The sequence below is a fragment of the Diabrotica virgifera genome, chromosome 2, assembly GCF_917563875.1.
Source record: "Diabrotica virgifera virgifera chromosome 2, PGI_DIABVI_V3a".
In the NCBI taxonomy this organism is placed as follows: Eukaryota; Metazoa; Arthropoda; class Insecta; order Coleoptera; family Chrysomelidae; genus Diabrotica; species Diabrotica virgifera.
In genome coordinates, this window is record NC_065444.1 from 36,417,958 (window position 1) to 36,434,405 (window position 16,448).

Below are 16,448 nucleotides of genomic sequence, written 5' to 3' on the forward strand. Positions count from 1 at the left end.
TTTTTTCGAGATATTTGGCACACGCATTCGTAATATAATAAAGAATGGCGGTACAGAGCCCAATTTTAAAAATATATTAATATGTGGAAATTACTCTCTAATTAAATACAATATTAAAAAAACGAGCCTGTACTGCCATTAATAAGAAAAAAAAAACTTTCTTCAAATAAACTTTTTTATCCGATGCCTAGATTTTGTGTCATTTTGGAACTTTTTTTTTTTTTTTTTTTTTGGGCCGGGGCAGACCCGATCCGATGAAACCCTGGGTTGGGGTGGATATCTGAATATAGTCTGCTGCTATTGTTGGCATCCATCTTGTGAACCATTGCCTTTGTATATCATAGGAATCACCAATTGTTCGGGCAGTTCTGATTGGAGGATTTCTAGACCTCAGTCGCTGGTGCTCTTTTGAGATGTCTGGTATGTCTTGATGGATTGGTAATTGTATGTTGGCTACAATTTTCTGATACTCTCTCACTAATGCTGCTGTACGGCGTAGATCTGGTGGGGCAATATTGCTCAAAGTAGGCAGCCATCTCACTGGGGTTGATTTTATTGTTCCAGTGATTAATCTCATGGTTTGATTAAGTTGGACATCGATTTTGTTTGTATGTGCACTATTTAACCATACTGGTGCACAATATTCTGCCACTGAAAAAACCAAAGCTAGAGCAGAGGTCCGAAGAGTATCTGCAGAAGCACCCCAAGTTGTTCCAGCAAGTTTTGTTATTATATTATTTCTTGTTCTCAGTTTACCGGCTGCGTTTGTAAGATGGCTTTTGAAGGTGAGTGTTCTATCAAGTGTAATGCCTAGATATTTGGGGTTGTTGTTATGTTTGATAGCTGCATCATTTAGAGTTACAATGAGGGTATCGCCCGCAAGTTGGTTCGACAGGTGAAAGAGACAGGTTTCAGTTTTGCTTGTGTTAGGACGTAAGCGCCAGTTCTTAAAGTAGTTACTAAGTGTAGTTAGGTCCTCGTTTAGAGATCGTTCTCCAGCTTCCTTACTATTATCTTGGAAGCCAATGGCCAGGTCGTCTGCATAAGCGAATTTTCTCGATTTTGTTTCAGGTATATCCGCCGTATAAAGGTTAAATAATAAAGGAGCTAGCACTGAGCCTTGAGGTAAGCCGTTGTTAAGTTTTCTAACGCTACTTCGTGCATCATTTATATATACCTGAAACAGTCTGTTAGTTAGTAGATTGTTTATCAGCTGACAAGTTTTGAGACAGGGTATGATTTTCATCAACTTATAAATAAGGCCCTCTCTCCACACAGTGTCATAGGCAGCCGTAAGGTCTATAAATGTTATGGCAGATTTTTCACGTCTTTCAAAGCCAGCTTCGATGAATGTAGTTAAGGACAGCACTTGGTCACAACAGCTTCGTCCTTTTCTAAATCCAGCTTGCTCAATTGGTACAGCGTCCTCAATGGTGTTACATATTCTATTATATAAGAGTCGTTCTAGTAATTTATAACAGCAACTGAGTAAGGCGATAGGCCGGTAACTTTCAGGCAGCTTGTTGTCTTTGCCAGGCTTCTGGATTGCGATAATTTTTGTTCTTTTAAATTCTGGGGGAAGCAAAGCTGTAGTCACAATGTCGCTAAAGAATTCTTTGAGCCATTGTCTTGTTTTTGTACCAGTGTGGACTATAAACTCAGGATATATTCCATCGAAACCAGCTGCTTTTCCCGTTTTGGTTTGGTTAAGCGCTTCGTTTATTTCATCCAATGAGAAGGCACGTGAGTATTCTGATATTGTGGGGGTATTTGCTTTAAGTTGTTTAAGAGCTTTTTTTACCATCGATGTATGAGTTTTCTCAGATGGAGCTCGAGAGTTCTCAATTATTCTATTGGCTATCTTATTTGGCTCAATTGTTGATTTGTTTAAGTGTTGTGCTCTGCTTGCTTCGCCCAGTTTGCGGATCAGTCCCCATGCCTTCCGACTGGAACGGGAGAAATCAATATGTTCTACGGTAGATTTCCATTTATTAAGTCTAGTTGAATCCAGTGACTTGAGTAAGTTGTCACCGATTTCGGGATCTTCTGATTTCAAAAATTCTTCATATAGTTTTTGGCTTTCTTCCGTCCAGCCTGGGATGTTCTCCTTTCGAAAACCTCGGGGGATATGTTTTTTGGCGATAGAGATAACCATTCCTAAAAAACGGTGGTAATTGTTGGCCTTTGGGTCAATGAAGCGAATGCAGGTGTCCAGCTCTTTGGTGTATTCAGGCCAATTTGCTTTGTTAAAATTCCAACGGGGTCTCGGCGTGGATTCAACGATAGAAATTTGTATGCCTATTTCGATTATGACAGGTCGATGTTGGCTGCGAGGGAAACTAGGCAGTACAGTTCGGGAGCTTGGGAGTGGTTGTAACTGTGAGTTACTCGAAACCCAGCATAGATCAGGGTTGTAGCCTTTGCGCCATCTTCTAGAAAAGAAAGTAGGTTTATCTTTTAGACTATGGATAAGGTGGATATTGTTTTCTTCGGCCCACTCCAGGAGTTTTTCCCCATTTTCATCATTGTTTTCATACCCCCATTTGTTGTGGTGACTGTTAAAGTCCCCTATGTAAACTGTAGGTTGGTTGTCCTCAGTTTTGATTACATTTGTTGGCCATTTAGTTAATGGTGGTTTGTAGATGTTCTTTATGGTTATGTCATTCACTTTTGTAGAGATTATGGATACACTATTTTCGCAGCTGCAGTCCTTCACCTTGGAATTTTGTATACTGTTATTCACGTAAGTTGCAGTTCCGTAAACATTGCTGTAAGTGGCTCCAATCATGCTATATCCCGGAATTTTACCCCTCTTAAGAAGCTCGGTTTCTGATGGTGCGTGAGTTTCTTGAATAGCTATGACGTCAACGTTATTTTCGATTAGTATTTTTGAAAGAAATTCAGATTTTGATCTACTAATTCCCTCTATGTTTATTTGACATATACGGAGGGTTGGTCCGATACGTCTCGTCAAATGGTGTTGATAAACACCTTTGTAGTTTTCCATATTCCTATATGGAGATTCCTTTCCTTGCTTTTCTTTATCGTACTGGTTGCCAGGAAAGCTTAGCGGCTAGTTTGGCGTCCAAAAATTGATAGACCATTTAGCGTTACCCAGGGTGCACCACGTGGAGGCGATCTATCATTACACCCCCTTGGAACTACTAGTGAAATAAAAAATTTTAGTAGTTCCAAAATGACACAAAATCTAGGCATCGGATAAAAAAGTTTTTTTGAAGAAAGTGTATTTTTTTGTTCTTCTTAATGGCGGTACAGGCTCGTTTTTTTAATATTGTATTTAATTACAGAGTAATTTCCACATATTAATATATTTTTCAAATTGGGCTCTGTACCGCCATTCTTTATTATATTACGAATACGTGTGCCAAATATCTCCAAAAAATATTCAAAATTACAGCTGCAATCTTGGAACGCGTTTTTGCAACCTGTTGATCGCTACTGTTTCCTTTTAAAGCAGGATATATCGTATAGGTGCTAAAATTAATTTTGACCATTTTTAATTTACATTTAACTTCATGGGGACTCTACCTCTTACAGCATGCTTGCAATAATCACTTAGGTAGAATAGCTTTTGCAATTACTCTTGTTATTGTTAAAATTATACTAAAAGAACTTTAGGATAAAACATAGTTAAATTTAAAATTAACTTGAGTATTCAAAAATTTTTAAATTCAGCAAAAAATGCAAGCTTTCCCCGTTTTTTATTTATTTTAGAATTACAACACCTAAATTTATTTTTTTCAAACGAGAGTCTTTTTATCGTCTCACTTGTAATTGGTCGGAATACTAATTACATAACACAACAATTAAAATACACTTAATTCATTTTCTCCTTCATCCGTATTTTCTGCGTCAATATCATCATTTAATTCAATAATAAATTTATTTCCACGATTAATGTGCCCAATCTTCTTATAGTATTCTTTAAGTTTGATCACTTTGGTGATTCTTTTCTGCCAATCTTCTTTGGTAATATATTTGGTAATATTAGATACCTACTTCTTTTTAATTATCTCAATTACATACCTTCTTACTAAATTTAGGAATTATATTTGTACGCCTTATACTTGGTTTTACTTTTCCCCAAATCAACCCTGAAGCGTTGACGCTAGGACGTATAATAATTTGTTAAATTGATTCGTGTGTAGAACTTCAATAAGTTGTTTTATTGTATAAAAATATTAGAAATACAAATCATTTGCGCTAGAGCAGTGATACTCAACATGAGCCCGCGGGTCGCATGCGGCCCTCTAGCGTTTTTTATGCGGCCCGAAGGCTAACTAAAGGGCCCTGTGATCAAATTATTTGTCGAATTACACGTGTTTTTCAAATTATTTGATAGTGTGCCGATGAAGACAATTTAGACTTTAATTTCAAATTATAGTGAAATTCCTAAGAAGTCTGATTAAAAAGCAAGGTATTATTAACTTTTAAAATAAATTATTAAAGTTAATGAACAAATAAATAATCATTTTAAAAATAATCAATACTTATTTACTGCAATGCAACGACCCATTTAGTAATCACAAAGAAATTCAGGTCCGGATTAACAAAATTTTTTTTTAAATAATTGTGACCTTGAAGCAACACCCTGTATATTAAAATTTTCAAAATTCGTCTGCACATTTGAAAAGAGCCCAAAAAACTAAGTTTAATTGCTCGCTTCAATTTTGCGTAGATAATTTAATGACAATAATTTTGAAATTTTATCGAAATTTTTGTTTTGAAAGTTCGAGTTTTTAAGAATTTCGACATAATTTCGAAATTAAAGTCATTGAATTGTCTGCGCAAAAAATGGAAGCTATTAAAGCTCTTTTCAAATGTGCAAACGTGTTTTGAAAATTTCAATATACAGGAAGTTGTTTCAAAGTCACAATGGATTTATAATTTTGTTTAATCCGGACCTTGATTTTTCTTGTGATTAGTAGTTGGGTGGTTTGGGTTCTAAATGTGACATATGTGTACCAAATATCAAAAAAATGTACAAGGTGGTTCTAAAGTTATGGGTCCAGAAAAAAATGGGCAAAATCGATAAAGCACCCTGTAACTTGGTTATAAAGTCGGTGGAGCAATAAATTTAGTATGTCTAGAACCGCCTCATTTAACTCTATTCACCATTAAAGTGTTTCCGTTTCCTAATGAAACACCCTGTATACTACTTCATCTTGATTGCGGCCCGCAAGCTGTGGCAATAACTAGTATGTGGCCCAGGAAAGAAAAAGGTTGAGTATAGCTGCGCTAGAGTATAAGGTGCGCACCTGCAAAACAGGGGCACCCGCCTGAAGCACATCACTTGCAGACCCGTTATCGCCAGCTCTGGGTATCATAGCGAGCTGTCGGAAATGATAGGAAGCGTTGTTAACCCTCAACTGGTATGGTAATTTAATTATCCTTCTAAGGTATTGTCAAACTAAATTTTTTTGGGTCATATTGACCCACCATACCAGTTGAGGGTTAATCGTCAAGCATTATTGTACTTTTTGGCTTCAAGTTTGGAATCAGTGAGTTTTCAAACCAATCTTCCAGAGGCGACCCCATGGATGGTAGTCTATACCTAGATTATTTTTTACCCTATTTAAAATACTTACATTTCTTTTACAGTAACTCTTTCGAATGTGCTGAATTGGATTGCCCTGAATACGAAAACCCGAGCCCCACCAGCAATGACTGCTATTTAAAGTATAAACTTGGAGAATGTTGCTCTGTAGGCAGAATATGTGGTAAGTTCATAAGCGTTAACAGCAAAATGTATCTCATAATGTAATCACAATAAATAATAGGCCTTGGGCCCACATATAAAATTATTATTTATGACCACACCGTTGAAACTTTTTGTACTTGTTATTTGGGTGGAGTTGGACAAATTTGGAGCTTGGCGCATTATGGTAGTGGGGCGTTTGTCTGTCACGCTGTGACGAAGTTGTCAATTTTATGCAAGAAAAAAATGTATAACCACATTGGTCATTTTATTTTAATCAATGGTTTTTATCAAATAAACAGCGAAAACAATTTTGTCGGACAAAAATATTGGGGCATATGACGCGTCGGACATTACAACCATTTTTCCGACAAAATTAGTAGGCTATAAGTAATTATATTCTTAATCAAAAAATCAAAGTGTCGGACAAAAATATTGAGGAAAATCGACAGTCGGACAAAAAATTTAATTTTTATTAATAAACTATACTTTTAAACTATGCTGGGTTCGTGCATCCCTTATCTTTACAACCATTTTTCCGACAAAAGTAGTAGGTTACAAGTAACTATATTCTTAAACAAAAGATGTAATTGTCTGACAAAAATGTTGGGGCAAACGAACAGAAAACTTAATTCTTTTAGGCTATCGACGAGGAGGTATTATCCAAAAAAATTTTAAAACAGATTTTCTCGGTTATTTTTGAATCGATTTAGCTGAAAATTGGTACGCACACTAAGTGAAACATTTAAAAGGGTATGACGTAGAGCTGTACCCAAAATTTTTCCAAAAAATTTTCCGATAAGAGGGAAAATTTTAGAAAAATTGTGATCTGATAATTTGTGTACATACTCCTTGAACAGCGACAAACATCGTTCTGTAGTTTTATTTCTCGAATTAAAAAAAAAATTTCCGACACAGGTATCAGGTTATATTCTAAATCAAAAAATCTAAGTGTCCGACTAAAATATTGGGGCAAATCCAAAGTCGGACAAAAAATTTAATTTTTATTAATAAACTTTACTTTTAAACTATGCTGGGTTCGTGCATCCCTTATCTTTACAACCATTTTTCCGACAAAGGTAGTAAGTTACAAGTAATTATATTCTTAAACAAAAAATGTAATTGTCTGACAAAAATGTTGGGGCAAACGAACAGAAAACTTAATTATTTTAGGCTATCGACGAGGAGGTATTATCAAAAAAATTTTAAAACAGTTTTTCTCGGTTATTTTTTAATTGATTTAGCTGAAAATTGGTACGCACACTAAGTGAAACATTTAAAAGGGTATGACGTAGAGTTGTACCCAAAATTTTCCCAAAAAATTTTCCGACAAGAGGGAAAATTTTAGAAAAATTATGATCTGATAATTTCTGTACGTACTCCTTGAACAACGACAAACATCGTTGTGTAGTTTTTTTTCTCGAATTAAAAAAAAAAATGCGACACAAGTATCAGGTTATAAGCAGTTATATTCTAAATCAAAAAATCTAAGTGTCCGACAAAAATATTGGGGCAAATCCAAAGTCAGACAAAAAATTTAATTTTTATTAATAAACTGTACTTTTAAACTATGCTGGGTTCGTGCATCCCTTATCTTTACAACCATTTTTCCGACAAAGGTAGTAAGTTACAAGTAATTATATTCTTAAACATAAAATGTAATTGTCTGACAAAAATGTTGGGGCAAACGAACAGAAAACTTAATTATTTTAGGCTATCGACGAGGAGGTATTATCAAAAAAAATTTAAAACAGTTTTCTCGGTTATTTTTTAATCGATTCAGCTGAAAATTGGTACGCACACTAAGTAAAACATTTAAAAGGGTATGACGTAGAGTTGTACCCAAAATTTTCCCAAAAAATTTTTCGACAAGAGGAAAAATTTTAGAAAAATTGTGATCTGATAATTTGTGTACATACTTCTTGAACAACGACAAAGATCGTTCTGTAGTTTTTTTCTCGAATTAAAAAAAATTTCCGACACAAGTATCATGTTATAAGTAGTTATATTCTAAATGAAAAAATCTAAGTGTCCGACAAAAATATTGCGACAAATCCAAAGTCGGACAAAAAATTTCATTTTTATTAATAAACTATACTTTTAAACTATGATGAGTTTGTGCATCCCTTATCTTTACAACCATTTTTCCGACAAAGGTAGTAAGTTACAAGTAATTATATTCTTAAACAACAAATATAATTGTCTGACAAAAATGTTGGGGCAAACGAACAGAACACTTAATTTCTTTTAGGCTATCGACGAGGAGCAGGTATTATCAAAATAAATTTTAAAAGTTTTTCTCGGTTACTTTTGAATCGATTTAGCTAAAAATTGGTACATACACTAAGTTCAACACTTAAAAGAGCATGACGGAGAGTTGTACCCAAAATTTTCCAAAAAAATTTTCCGACAAGAGGGAAAATTTCGGAAAATTTTTCTAAAATTTTGGAATGTTCTCTATGTTACGCCCTTATAAATATTATAAGAAGTATTTCTACAAATTTTCAGTTTGATCTATGTAGAGCTAACCGAGAAAATTGTTTATAGTTCGCTTTGGCCTCCTTGATGCTTATTATTTTTTTATATCCCAGAGAACGGCTGTTCCCGTACATACGACACTATATATAAGTACAAGAAATTTTCGATTTTCTAAATGTGACTGAATCGAAAAAATTGGGCCAAATCCAATCTTAAAATATAGGAAAAGACTCGCCCATCGATATGTCAACATATGTCAACCATCCATTTTGGTCCAAGGGTGTGGATTTTACGGCCATTCCCATTTAGGGTCTGTTTTTCGTTATCGTCCCCAAAACTCCCAAAAATTTCGAAAATTTAAGTCCGACCTTTACGGCCTCTTATAGTACTGATCATTACCTTTCCAACGCATGTTTAATTTTGAAAATTGGTTATACCATTCAAAAGTTACCGATCTCAGAAATTTTATTCAATTTCTATTTAAAAAGGGGAAAATGTTTTGTATGTGTGTATGTTTGTGGAAAAGTTACACCGATCTGAATTTTTTTTCTACATTTCAAGAGGGGGTCAGGGCCGATTCAGAACCGGTATAGCTTGTGACTTTCGACCAACCTTAAGCCAGCTATAGGACTTGGTAGGTACAAAACGGCATATTTTTTGTGGGTATATATCTTAGGTTCAAGGAGAGACAGGAAAACCGCAAATACACCAAATTTATAGCGTTGAGTTACCCTTTCAAATAGTGCCTAAGTGGTTAGAATCAGAGATACGCACGGCTCAGTACAGCTGAAAAACTGAAAAACTAAACTTTGAAAATTTTGGTTTTTTGATAATTACTCAAAATTTCAACCTACGAATTGCGCCAATAACTGAGTAGGACTCTAGACGCGTCTAACGGTATATACTTCATATCTGGGAAAATTGGAATTTTTAAGTTATAGCCTTCATAAATGTGATCAAATCTATTTCCTATGGGAAAAACGGTTTTTCAAGCTCAATAGTTCCTATAATACCTTCAGTTATCATACTTGACTTGCAAATGAAATTTGGTGGGTTTTAAGAGGTAGTTATTGCACATTTTTTAACTACAATTAAGAATTTAATATTCACCATTGGCGCACATACGGGTAATATGAGCCGAAAAATACGTAATATAATATGAAGTCAAAAATGTATAAAAATTACTTTTTTTTAAATTGTACCAAAACGCCCCATTATTTTTTTCCGACAAGTGATTCAATATGCATTACACATGTAAAAAAAACAGTACAAAATAAAAATGGCATCTGTGGTAATAAATAAAAATTCCAGGAAATTGACATCTTCGGCGCATCCGACTGCGCATATGCCCCGTGAAAATTGTCCGACAAGGTTACCACATTATTGTAAAAAGGTTTTAATACCGTTAAAATTATCCATGTGGTAATAAATTTATTATTTTCATAAATTTGACATATTTAGCGTGTCCGACAGGTCATATGCGCCAATATTTTTGTCCGACAAAATTGTTTTCGCTGTTTATATGATAAAAACCATTGATTAAAATAAAATGACCAATGTGGTTATAAATTTTTTTCTTGCATAAAATTGACAACTTCGTCACAGCGTGACAGACAAACGCCCCACTACCATAATGCGCCAAGCTCCAAATTTGTCCAACTCCACCCAAATAACAAGTACAAAAAGTTGCAACGGTATGGTCATAAATAATAATTTTATATGTGGGCCTAAGATCTGTAACTACAGGGTGACCACTAATTTTTGCAGCCAGAAAAGACCATCCTGTCGAATGCAAAACCGATGGAGCGATCCACATGGAAGGCGAGGAATTCTACCCACAAGGCACTTGTCTAAGTTGTGTATGCGGAAAAGGTTTCGCTGGAAAATATACTCCGGAGTTTTGCCAGAGAAGGTCCTGTTTAGTGCAGGTTCATAACAGAGATAAAATCAAAGATAACTGCGCCCCCTTTTATTTATACGATAATGACAACCCGCTTTGTTGTCCCCATTCATGGGTTTGTCCAAGTAAGTATATTGACGTTGTTCTGAAGCTATTTTCTTGTGGCATTTTTACAATTTTAACTATTTATAATGGGAAATAAGCCACAATATTATTAAAAAAATGATTTTTATTAACGTTTCGACGCCCAAATCGGGTGCCGTTGTCAAAATACAAAATACTACTAACAGAAACAAAAATGTTGTTGCTTAGTAAAAGAATTCTTCTAATAATTTATTTAATTTGACTCATTTATATCGGCAATTCAGATACATATGATACATTTTCAATTCAGACAATTCAGACGTATATTATACATTTTAAAGTAGAAGACTTTAAAATGATATTGCCAATATTTATGAGTTGCGTTCCTGGGACGACTTTACTGAAAGATAGTTCATTCGATTACATGAAATCAACCCCAACTCAAGAATATCCGTCACAAAAAAATCATAGGATGTGATCTGTCTTTAAAAAGACAACCACATGCAACGGTGACATTAAAATTCTCGCGTTAGAGATCTCATAGTAAATCACGAGGGAAAACCAGGAAAAACCTCGTGATACTATCCCGACATCGTAAGTATTTGGTCTTACATTTAAATTACTCTCAAAATTAATACCAAATTCTGACTTTACTATAATTTTGTTTAAATTATAAATAATATCAATAATACATGGATATATAAGTAATACTAAAATATAAAATATGTACTAACTCGACTATTGACTTACTAATTGTGGTATTTTCTTTCTATTGACTTCCTCTTTCAGTATGGGTATCCACATCCTACTGCATTCCACCGAGGAATTTGCGACACAATTGGTTTCGTTTAGCATAATTAGAGCCGCTTCTTTGATTTTTCTCATCTTTGATTTTTTTCGAGTTAGTACATATTTTATATTTTAGTATTACTTATATATCCATGTATTATTGATATTATTTATAATTTAAACAAAATTATAGTAAAGTCAGAATTTGGTATTAATTTTGAGAGTAATTTAAATGTAAGACCAAATACTTACGATGTCGGGATAGTATCACGAGGTTTTTCCTGGTTTTTCCTCGTGATTTACTATGAGATCTCTAACGCGAGAATTATAATGTCACCGTTGCATGTGGTTGTCTTTTTAAAGACAGATCACATGCTATGATTTTTTTGTGACGGATATTCTTGAGTTGGGGTTGATTTCATGTAATCGAATGAACTATCTTTCAGTAAAGTCGTCCCAGGAACGCAACTCATAAATATTGGCAATATCATTTTAAAGTCTTCTACTTTAAAATGTATCATATGTATCTGAATTGCCGATATAAATGAGTCAAATTAAATAAATTATTAGAAGAATTTTTTTACTAAGCAACAACATTTTTGTTTCTGTTAGTAGTATTTTGTATTTTGACAACGGCACCCGATTTGGGCGTCGAAACGTTAATAAAAATCATTTTTTTAATAATATTGTGGCTTATTTCCCATTATAAATAGTTAAAAAAGTATATTGACTTTTTATATTGTATTATAGTGTATTTTGTTTTCACCCATTTTGAAAAAATGTGAAAGCTTTAAATTATCCGTGTCTGTCTGTCTCAAAAATACAACTTCTCCGTCATTAGATCAGATACAATGACAAATAAGATTTCTAATGAAAGCTTATAACCCAACAATGGCATTAAAGGTGAGACATTTGACCTACTACTTTCGGTGTTAGAGTTCCAACTGAAAGTACTGTTTTAAAGACCGGTGTTGAGCTGCTCCCCCCACTTGCAAAAATTAAAAAACAAATAGCGCTGATTTATGAGCTATTTATGAGCTTTCATATTCCGCACATCAAAAATTTTGAGCTCGTTACACTGAGCAGGAATTTAATATTTTAGGGGGCTGACGCAGCCCCCCCCCCACTACTTAAAAATAGGGATATTGAATGGATCTTTTGCGACAGAATTACGAGCTATTTATGAGCCCTTGAAATGATATAGTTTCGATTTTTGAGCTCATCCCCTTCACCCCCAAACAACCCTTTAATTGATTTAACTTAAGAGAAACATGCTGAAAAAAATTAAAATATATCGTATCGCGGATATAATTCCTATAGCTCAGGGCTTCCCAAACTTATTCGTCCTATGACGCCCTTGGGACTTTGCTATTTTTTTGCGATGCTCCTCAACCGAATCCCCAGTAATACTTACCAATTTTAGACTTTAGTACTAGCCTAGTAACAGGTTATAGTTATATCAAATACATTATTTAAACAGTTATAATTTTTATTAGAAATTGAAAACGAAATCAAGACATAGGCACAAAAAAAGGAATATTTATTTATGTAACAGTCTGGTTAATGTGAGGGAAGTGCTTGCTTGTTTGAGCATAGCTATGAAACCAGGGCTCCAATATGGAAATTGTCACTCTAATTTCTTTTTCTAAGTTTATGTTTGACCTGTACTTGTTTTTAATTACTGCAACTGCAGAAAAGTCCGTTTCGTACAAGTACGAAGTCGCAAATGGTAATAAAACCTTAATGCAGCAGTGCTGATGGCATGATATTCATGAGAAACTGAGCTCAAAAATTCAAACAATTTGTCTTTGTCGTATTGAAGCTTTAGGCTGGAACCACAGGACAATTCTGTCAGTTGTTCTTCTTCCTTTGGTCAAAGTGTCGATGGTGTGGATGGAAAGGATTTCTAACCCAGTCATATTGCTCCAGATCTTCGGGAAAATATTTCTCAAATTGTTCGCTCAGTGATAATATGTGTTGTGTAAACATAATTTTAAAGAGGGATAGAGGATTTCTATCGAATTTTTTTGTAGAATACCTTGTAAAGCAGGGAAACCATCAATTTCCTGATCTTCTAATTTTCTCTTTCATACAAGCAACTTCTTCTGAAACCCAGTAATTTTCTGCAAAGTTTTCCTGCAAAGACTTATTAAGATCATTTAATTTGTCAAATATGTCACAGAGATATGCTAATTTTATTATAAACTCTGAATTAATAAAGTTTTGTGCATTTCAAGGGTCTATCGACTTGATGTTATATTTTTTATTTAATTTATTTATTAATACATCTTTTTATATTTTTTACACATTTAAAATCAAATAAATATATTTTCTGTATTAAAAGTCCGCGCTGACAGGCGACGCCCCTGGGACAACGCCGCGACGCCCCAGGGCGTCGCGACGCACGGTTTGGGAAGCTCTGCATAGCTTATATATTCTAAGAATAAACTCTTAAATCACGCGCATTTCGATTATTGAGCTACAACCCCTTCGCAAGAAAACAATCTTCCCGGCGTAAGAGAGAGTTGTACTTAAAATGCATTAAATTATTTATTTGGCGACTACATATCATTTAATAATTTATGAGCTCCCAAAATACGCTCATTTAGATCATTAAATGGCAATTCATTTTGTATAGTGCAGTCACTGAAGATAAAGATCAAATATTACCTTCAATTTCGGTGAACCTTCATCGATTTTCACGAAAATTGGTGAGTGATTATAGGATACCTCAAGAAACAAAGGTGATATGGTGCTACCTTGCGCCTTTACCCTGAGGGTGGATACCGCCCCTTCTCGGGGGTGAATATTATTTTATTAAAAATAACTCCACATATCGATAGAAGGACAAATTATAAGCATAATTTGTTATATAAAGTTAATAAAATAAGTCAATACTTTTTGAGTTATTAAACTTCAAAGATTTTAATTATTCGTGAAAGAAATGCATGTTTTAAAGCGGTTTTTCGTAAATCACTAAAAAACTGTAAGTTTTTCCAAAAAAGTTAATAGTAGTTTAATTCGTATAGCTTTAATAATTGATTTAGCTGATTAGTTGATTAGCTTTAGTTGATTAGCCCCCCAAACAACCCTATAATTGATTTAACTTAAGATAAACATGCTGAAAAAAATTAAAATATAACGTATCGCGGATATAATTCCTATAGCTTATATATTCGAAGAATAAACTCTTAAATCACGGGCATTGCGATTATTTAGCTGCAACCCCTTCGCAAGAAAATTACCCCATCTTCTCGGCTTAATAGGGAATTGTACTTAAAATGAATTAAATTAATTATTTGGCGACTACATATCGTTTAATAATTTATGAGCTCACAAAATACACGCATTTCAATTATTGAATTGCAATTTTCTTTCTATAGTGCAGTCACTGAAGGTAAAAACCAACTGCGACCTTCGATTTCAGTGAACCTCCATTAATTTTCACGAAAATTGGTGAGTGGATAGAGGATACCTTAAGAAACAAAAATAACATGGTACCAACTTGCAGTTTTTGCCTAGGGTAGATGTCACCCCTTCTCGGGGGTGAAAATTACTTTATTAAAAATAACTCCACAAATCGATAGTGGGACAAATTCTAAGCAAAATTTGTTATATAAAGTTATTAAAATAAATCAATACTTTTTGAGTTATTGAAGATCAAAAATCTTAATTTTTCGTGAAAAAATGCATGTTTTAAAGCGAGTTTTCATAAATAACTCAAAAACTGTAAGTTTTTACAAAATGTTTTCATTACTAAAATTGAAGCTAATAAAAACTATAATAAATTCCTTACTTGTAAAACCATTTAATGTTAATTTAAAGTAAGTTATAGGCAATTGAATATATACATATATATTTTTTTTCTGCGAGTATTTAAATCTAAGGATCCAAGCTTAAATAACGAGAACACTTACAAAATACTTGTCAAAGTACTTAGAAATGCTTATCAAATAAGCTTCAGAAAAAGTTGATAGCATCAAAATTTATAATCCAAAAATTTTTCCAAAAAAATAATTGTGTTTTTTTTCGAATAATCGAATAACTCTGTTAATTTTTATGGTATCAGGCACATCCAACTATTTGAAAGATAATTTGAAGAGCTATAAAACTGTATTACATTTTCAAATACTTTATTTTTTTTAGGATAATAGGTTAAAGGGCTCCAGTTACATTGTTCTCGCAGTAAAATTTAGACTTAAACGTTTTCTATCTTGGTGATTTTGATTCATACACAAATCAAAAGACAAGTAAAATCTTTGCTAATAAAAAAACTCAAATTTCGTTACCTATCTAGAATTTTTTACGTGTATCGAGTATTGTTGGAGTTATTATCAAAAGCAAATAATTTACGAAAATTTGAAAAGTTTTGATTTTTTAAAATCATATAAAATATATCTTTTAACAATATGCATTCTAAATCGGTCAAAATGTTCAAGGTCATTACTTATGCTAAAGTAAATAAAGTCTTATAGGAATTACTAAAGATTTTCTTTTTTGTGGAGATGCCGTTCGTTTTATTCTTCATTTTTTACTAAAAAATTTGAAAGGGTCCTATTATTTTCATGTTCATTTGCTTAACTTTGATCATATTAACTTCTTACGGTGCTCAATTAATAGGTATTTCTGAGTACTTTGACAAATTTATATTAAGTATATTTTATAAAATGCATCGGTTTCCTGTTAGTTAGGCTTGAATAATTAGATTTGAGTACACGCCGAAAAAAAATACATGATTACCTATAACTCTCTTTGAATTAATAACAAACGGTTTTCCAAAGCTTTAATTTTGGTAATGATAACTTTTTTGTAAAAACTTACAATTTTTAAGTGATGTATGAAAAACCGCTTTAAAACATGCATTTTTTTCACGAAAAATTAAAATCTTAGATCTTCAATAACTCAAAAAGTATTGATTTATTTTAATAACTTTATTATAACAAATTCTACTTATAATTTGTCCTACTATCGATTTGTGGAAGTATTTTTAATAAAATAATTTTCACCCCCGAGAAGGGGCGGTATCCACCCTCAGGGTAAAGGCGCAAGGTAGCACCATGTCACCTTTGTTTCTTGATGTATCCTATAACCTCTCACCAATTTTCGTGAAAATCGATGAAGGTTCACTGAAATTAAAGGTAATAGTTGATTTTTACCTTCAGTGACGGCACTATACAAAAGGAATTGCCATTTAATGATCTTAATGCGCGTATTTTGGGAGCTCATAAATTATTAAATGATATGTAGTCGCCAACTAATTAAGTTAATGCATTTTAAGTACAACTCACTCTTAAGCCAGGAAGATGGGGTGGTTTTCTTGCGAAGGGGTTGTAACTCAATAATCGAAATGCGCTTGATTTAAGAGTTTATTCTTAGAATATATAAGCTATAGGAATTATAACGTGTGATCCAAATTTATTGTCACCATAGGTGGCTCTGAACGACAGAGATAGCTATACAGTGCATGTCTATTCTTAA

The 16,448-nt window shown here is 33.4% G+C and overlaps 1 protein-coding gene across 1 annotated transcript in view; it reads left to right on the forward strand.

Annotated features, from left to right (window-relative positions):
- LOC114327417 (uncharacterized) overlaps positions 1-16,448 on the forward strand; it is a 46,739-nt gene that overhangs the window by 15,746 nt on the left and 14,545 nt on the right. Inside the window, exons 3-4 of the mRNA XM_050642540.1 lie at positions 5,623-5,741; positions 9,965-10,222. Coding sequence (XP_050498497.1) covers positions 5,623-5,741; positions 9,965-10,222 — 377 coding nt within the window. The remainder of the gene's footprint in view (positions 1-5,622; positions 5,742-9,964; positions 10,223-16,448) is intronic.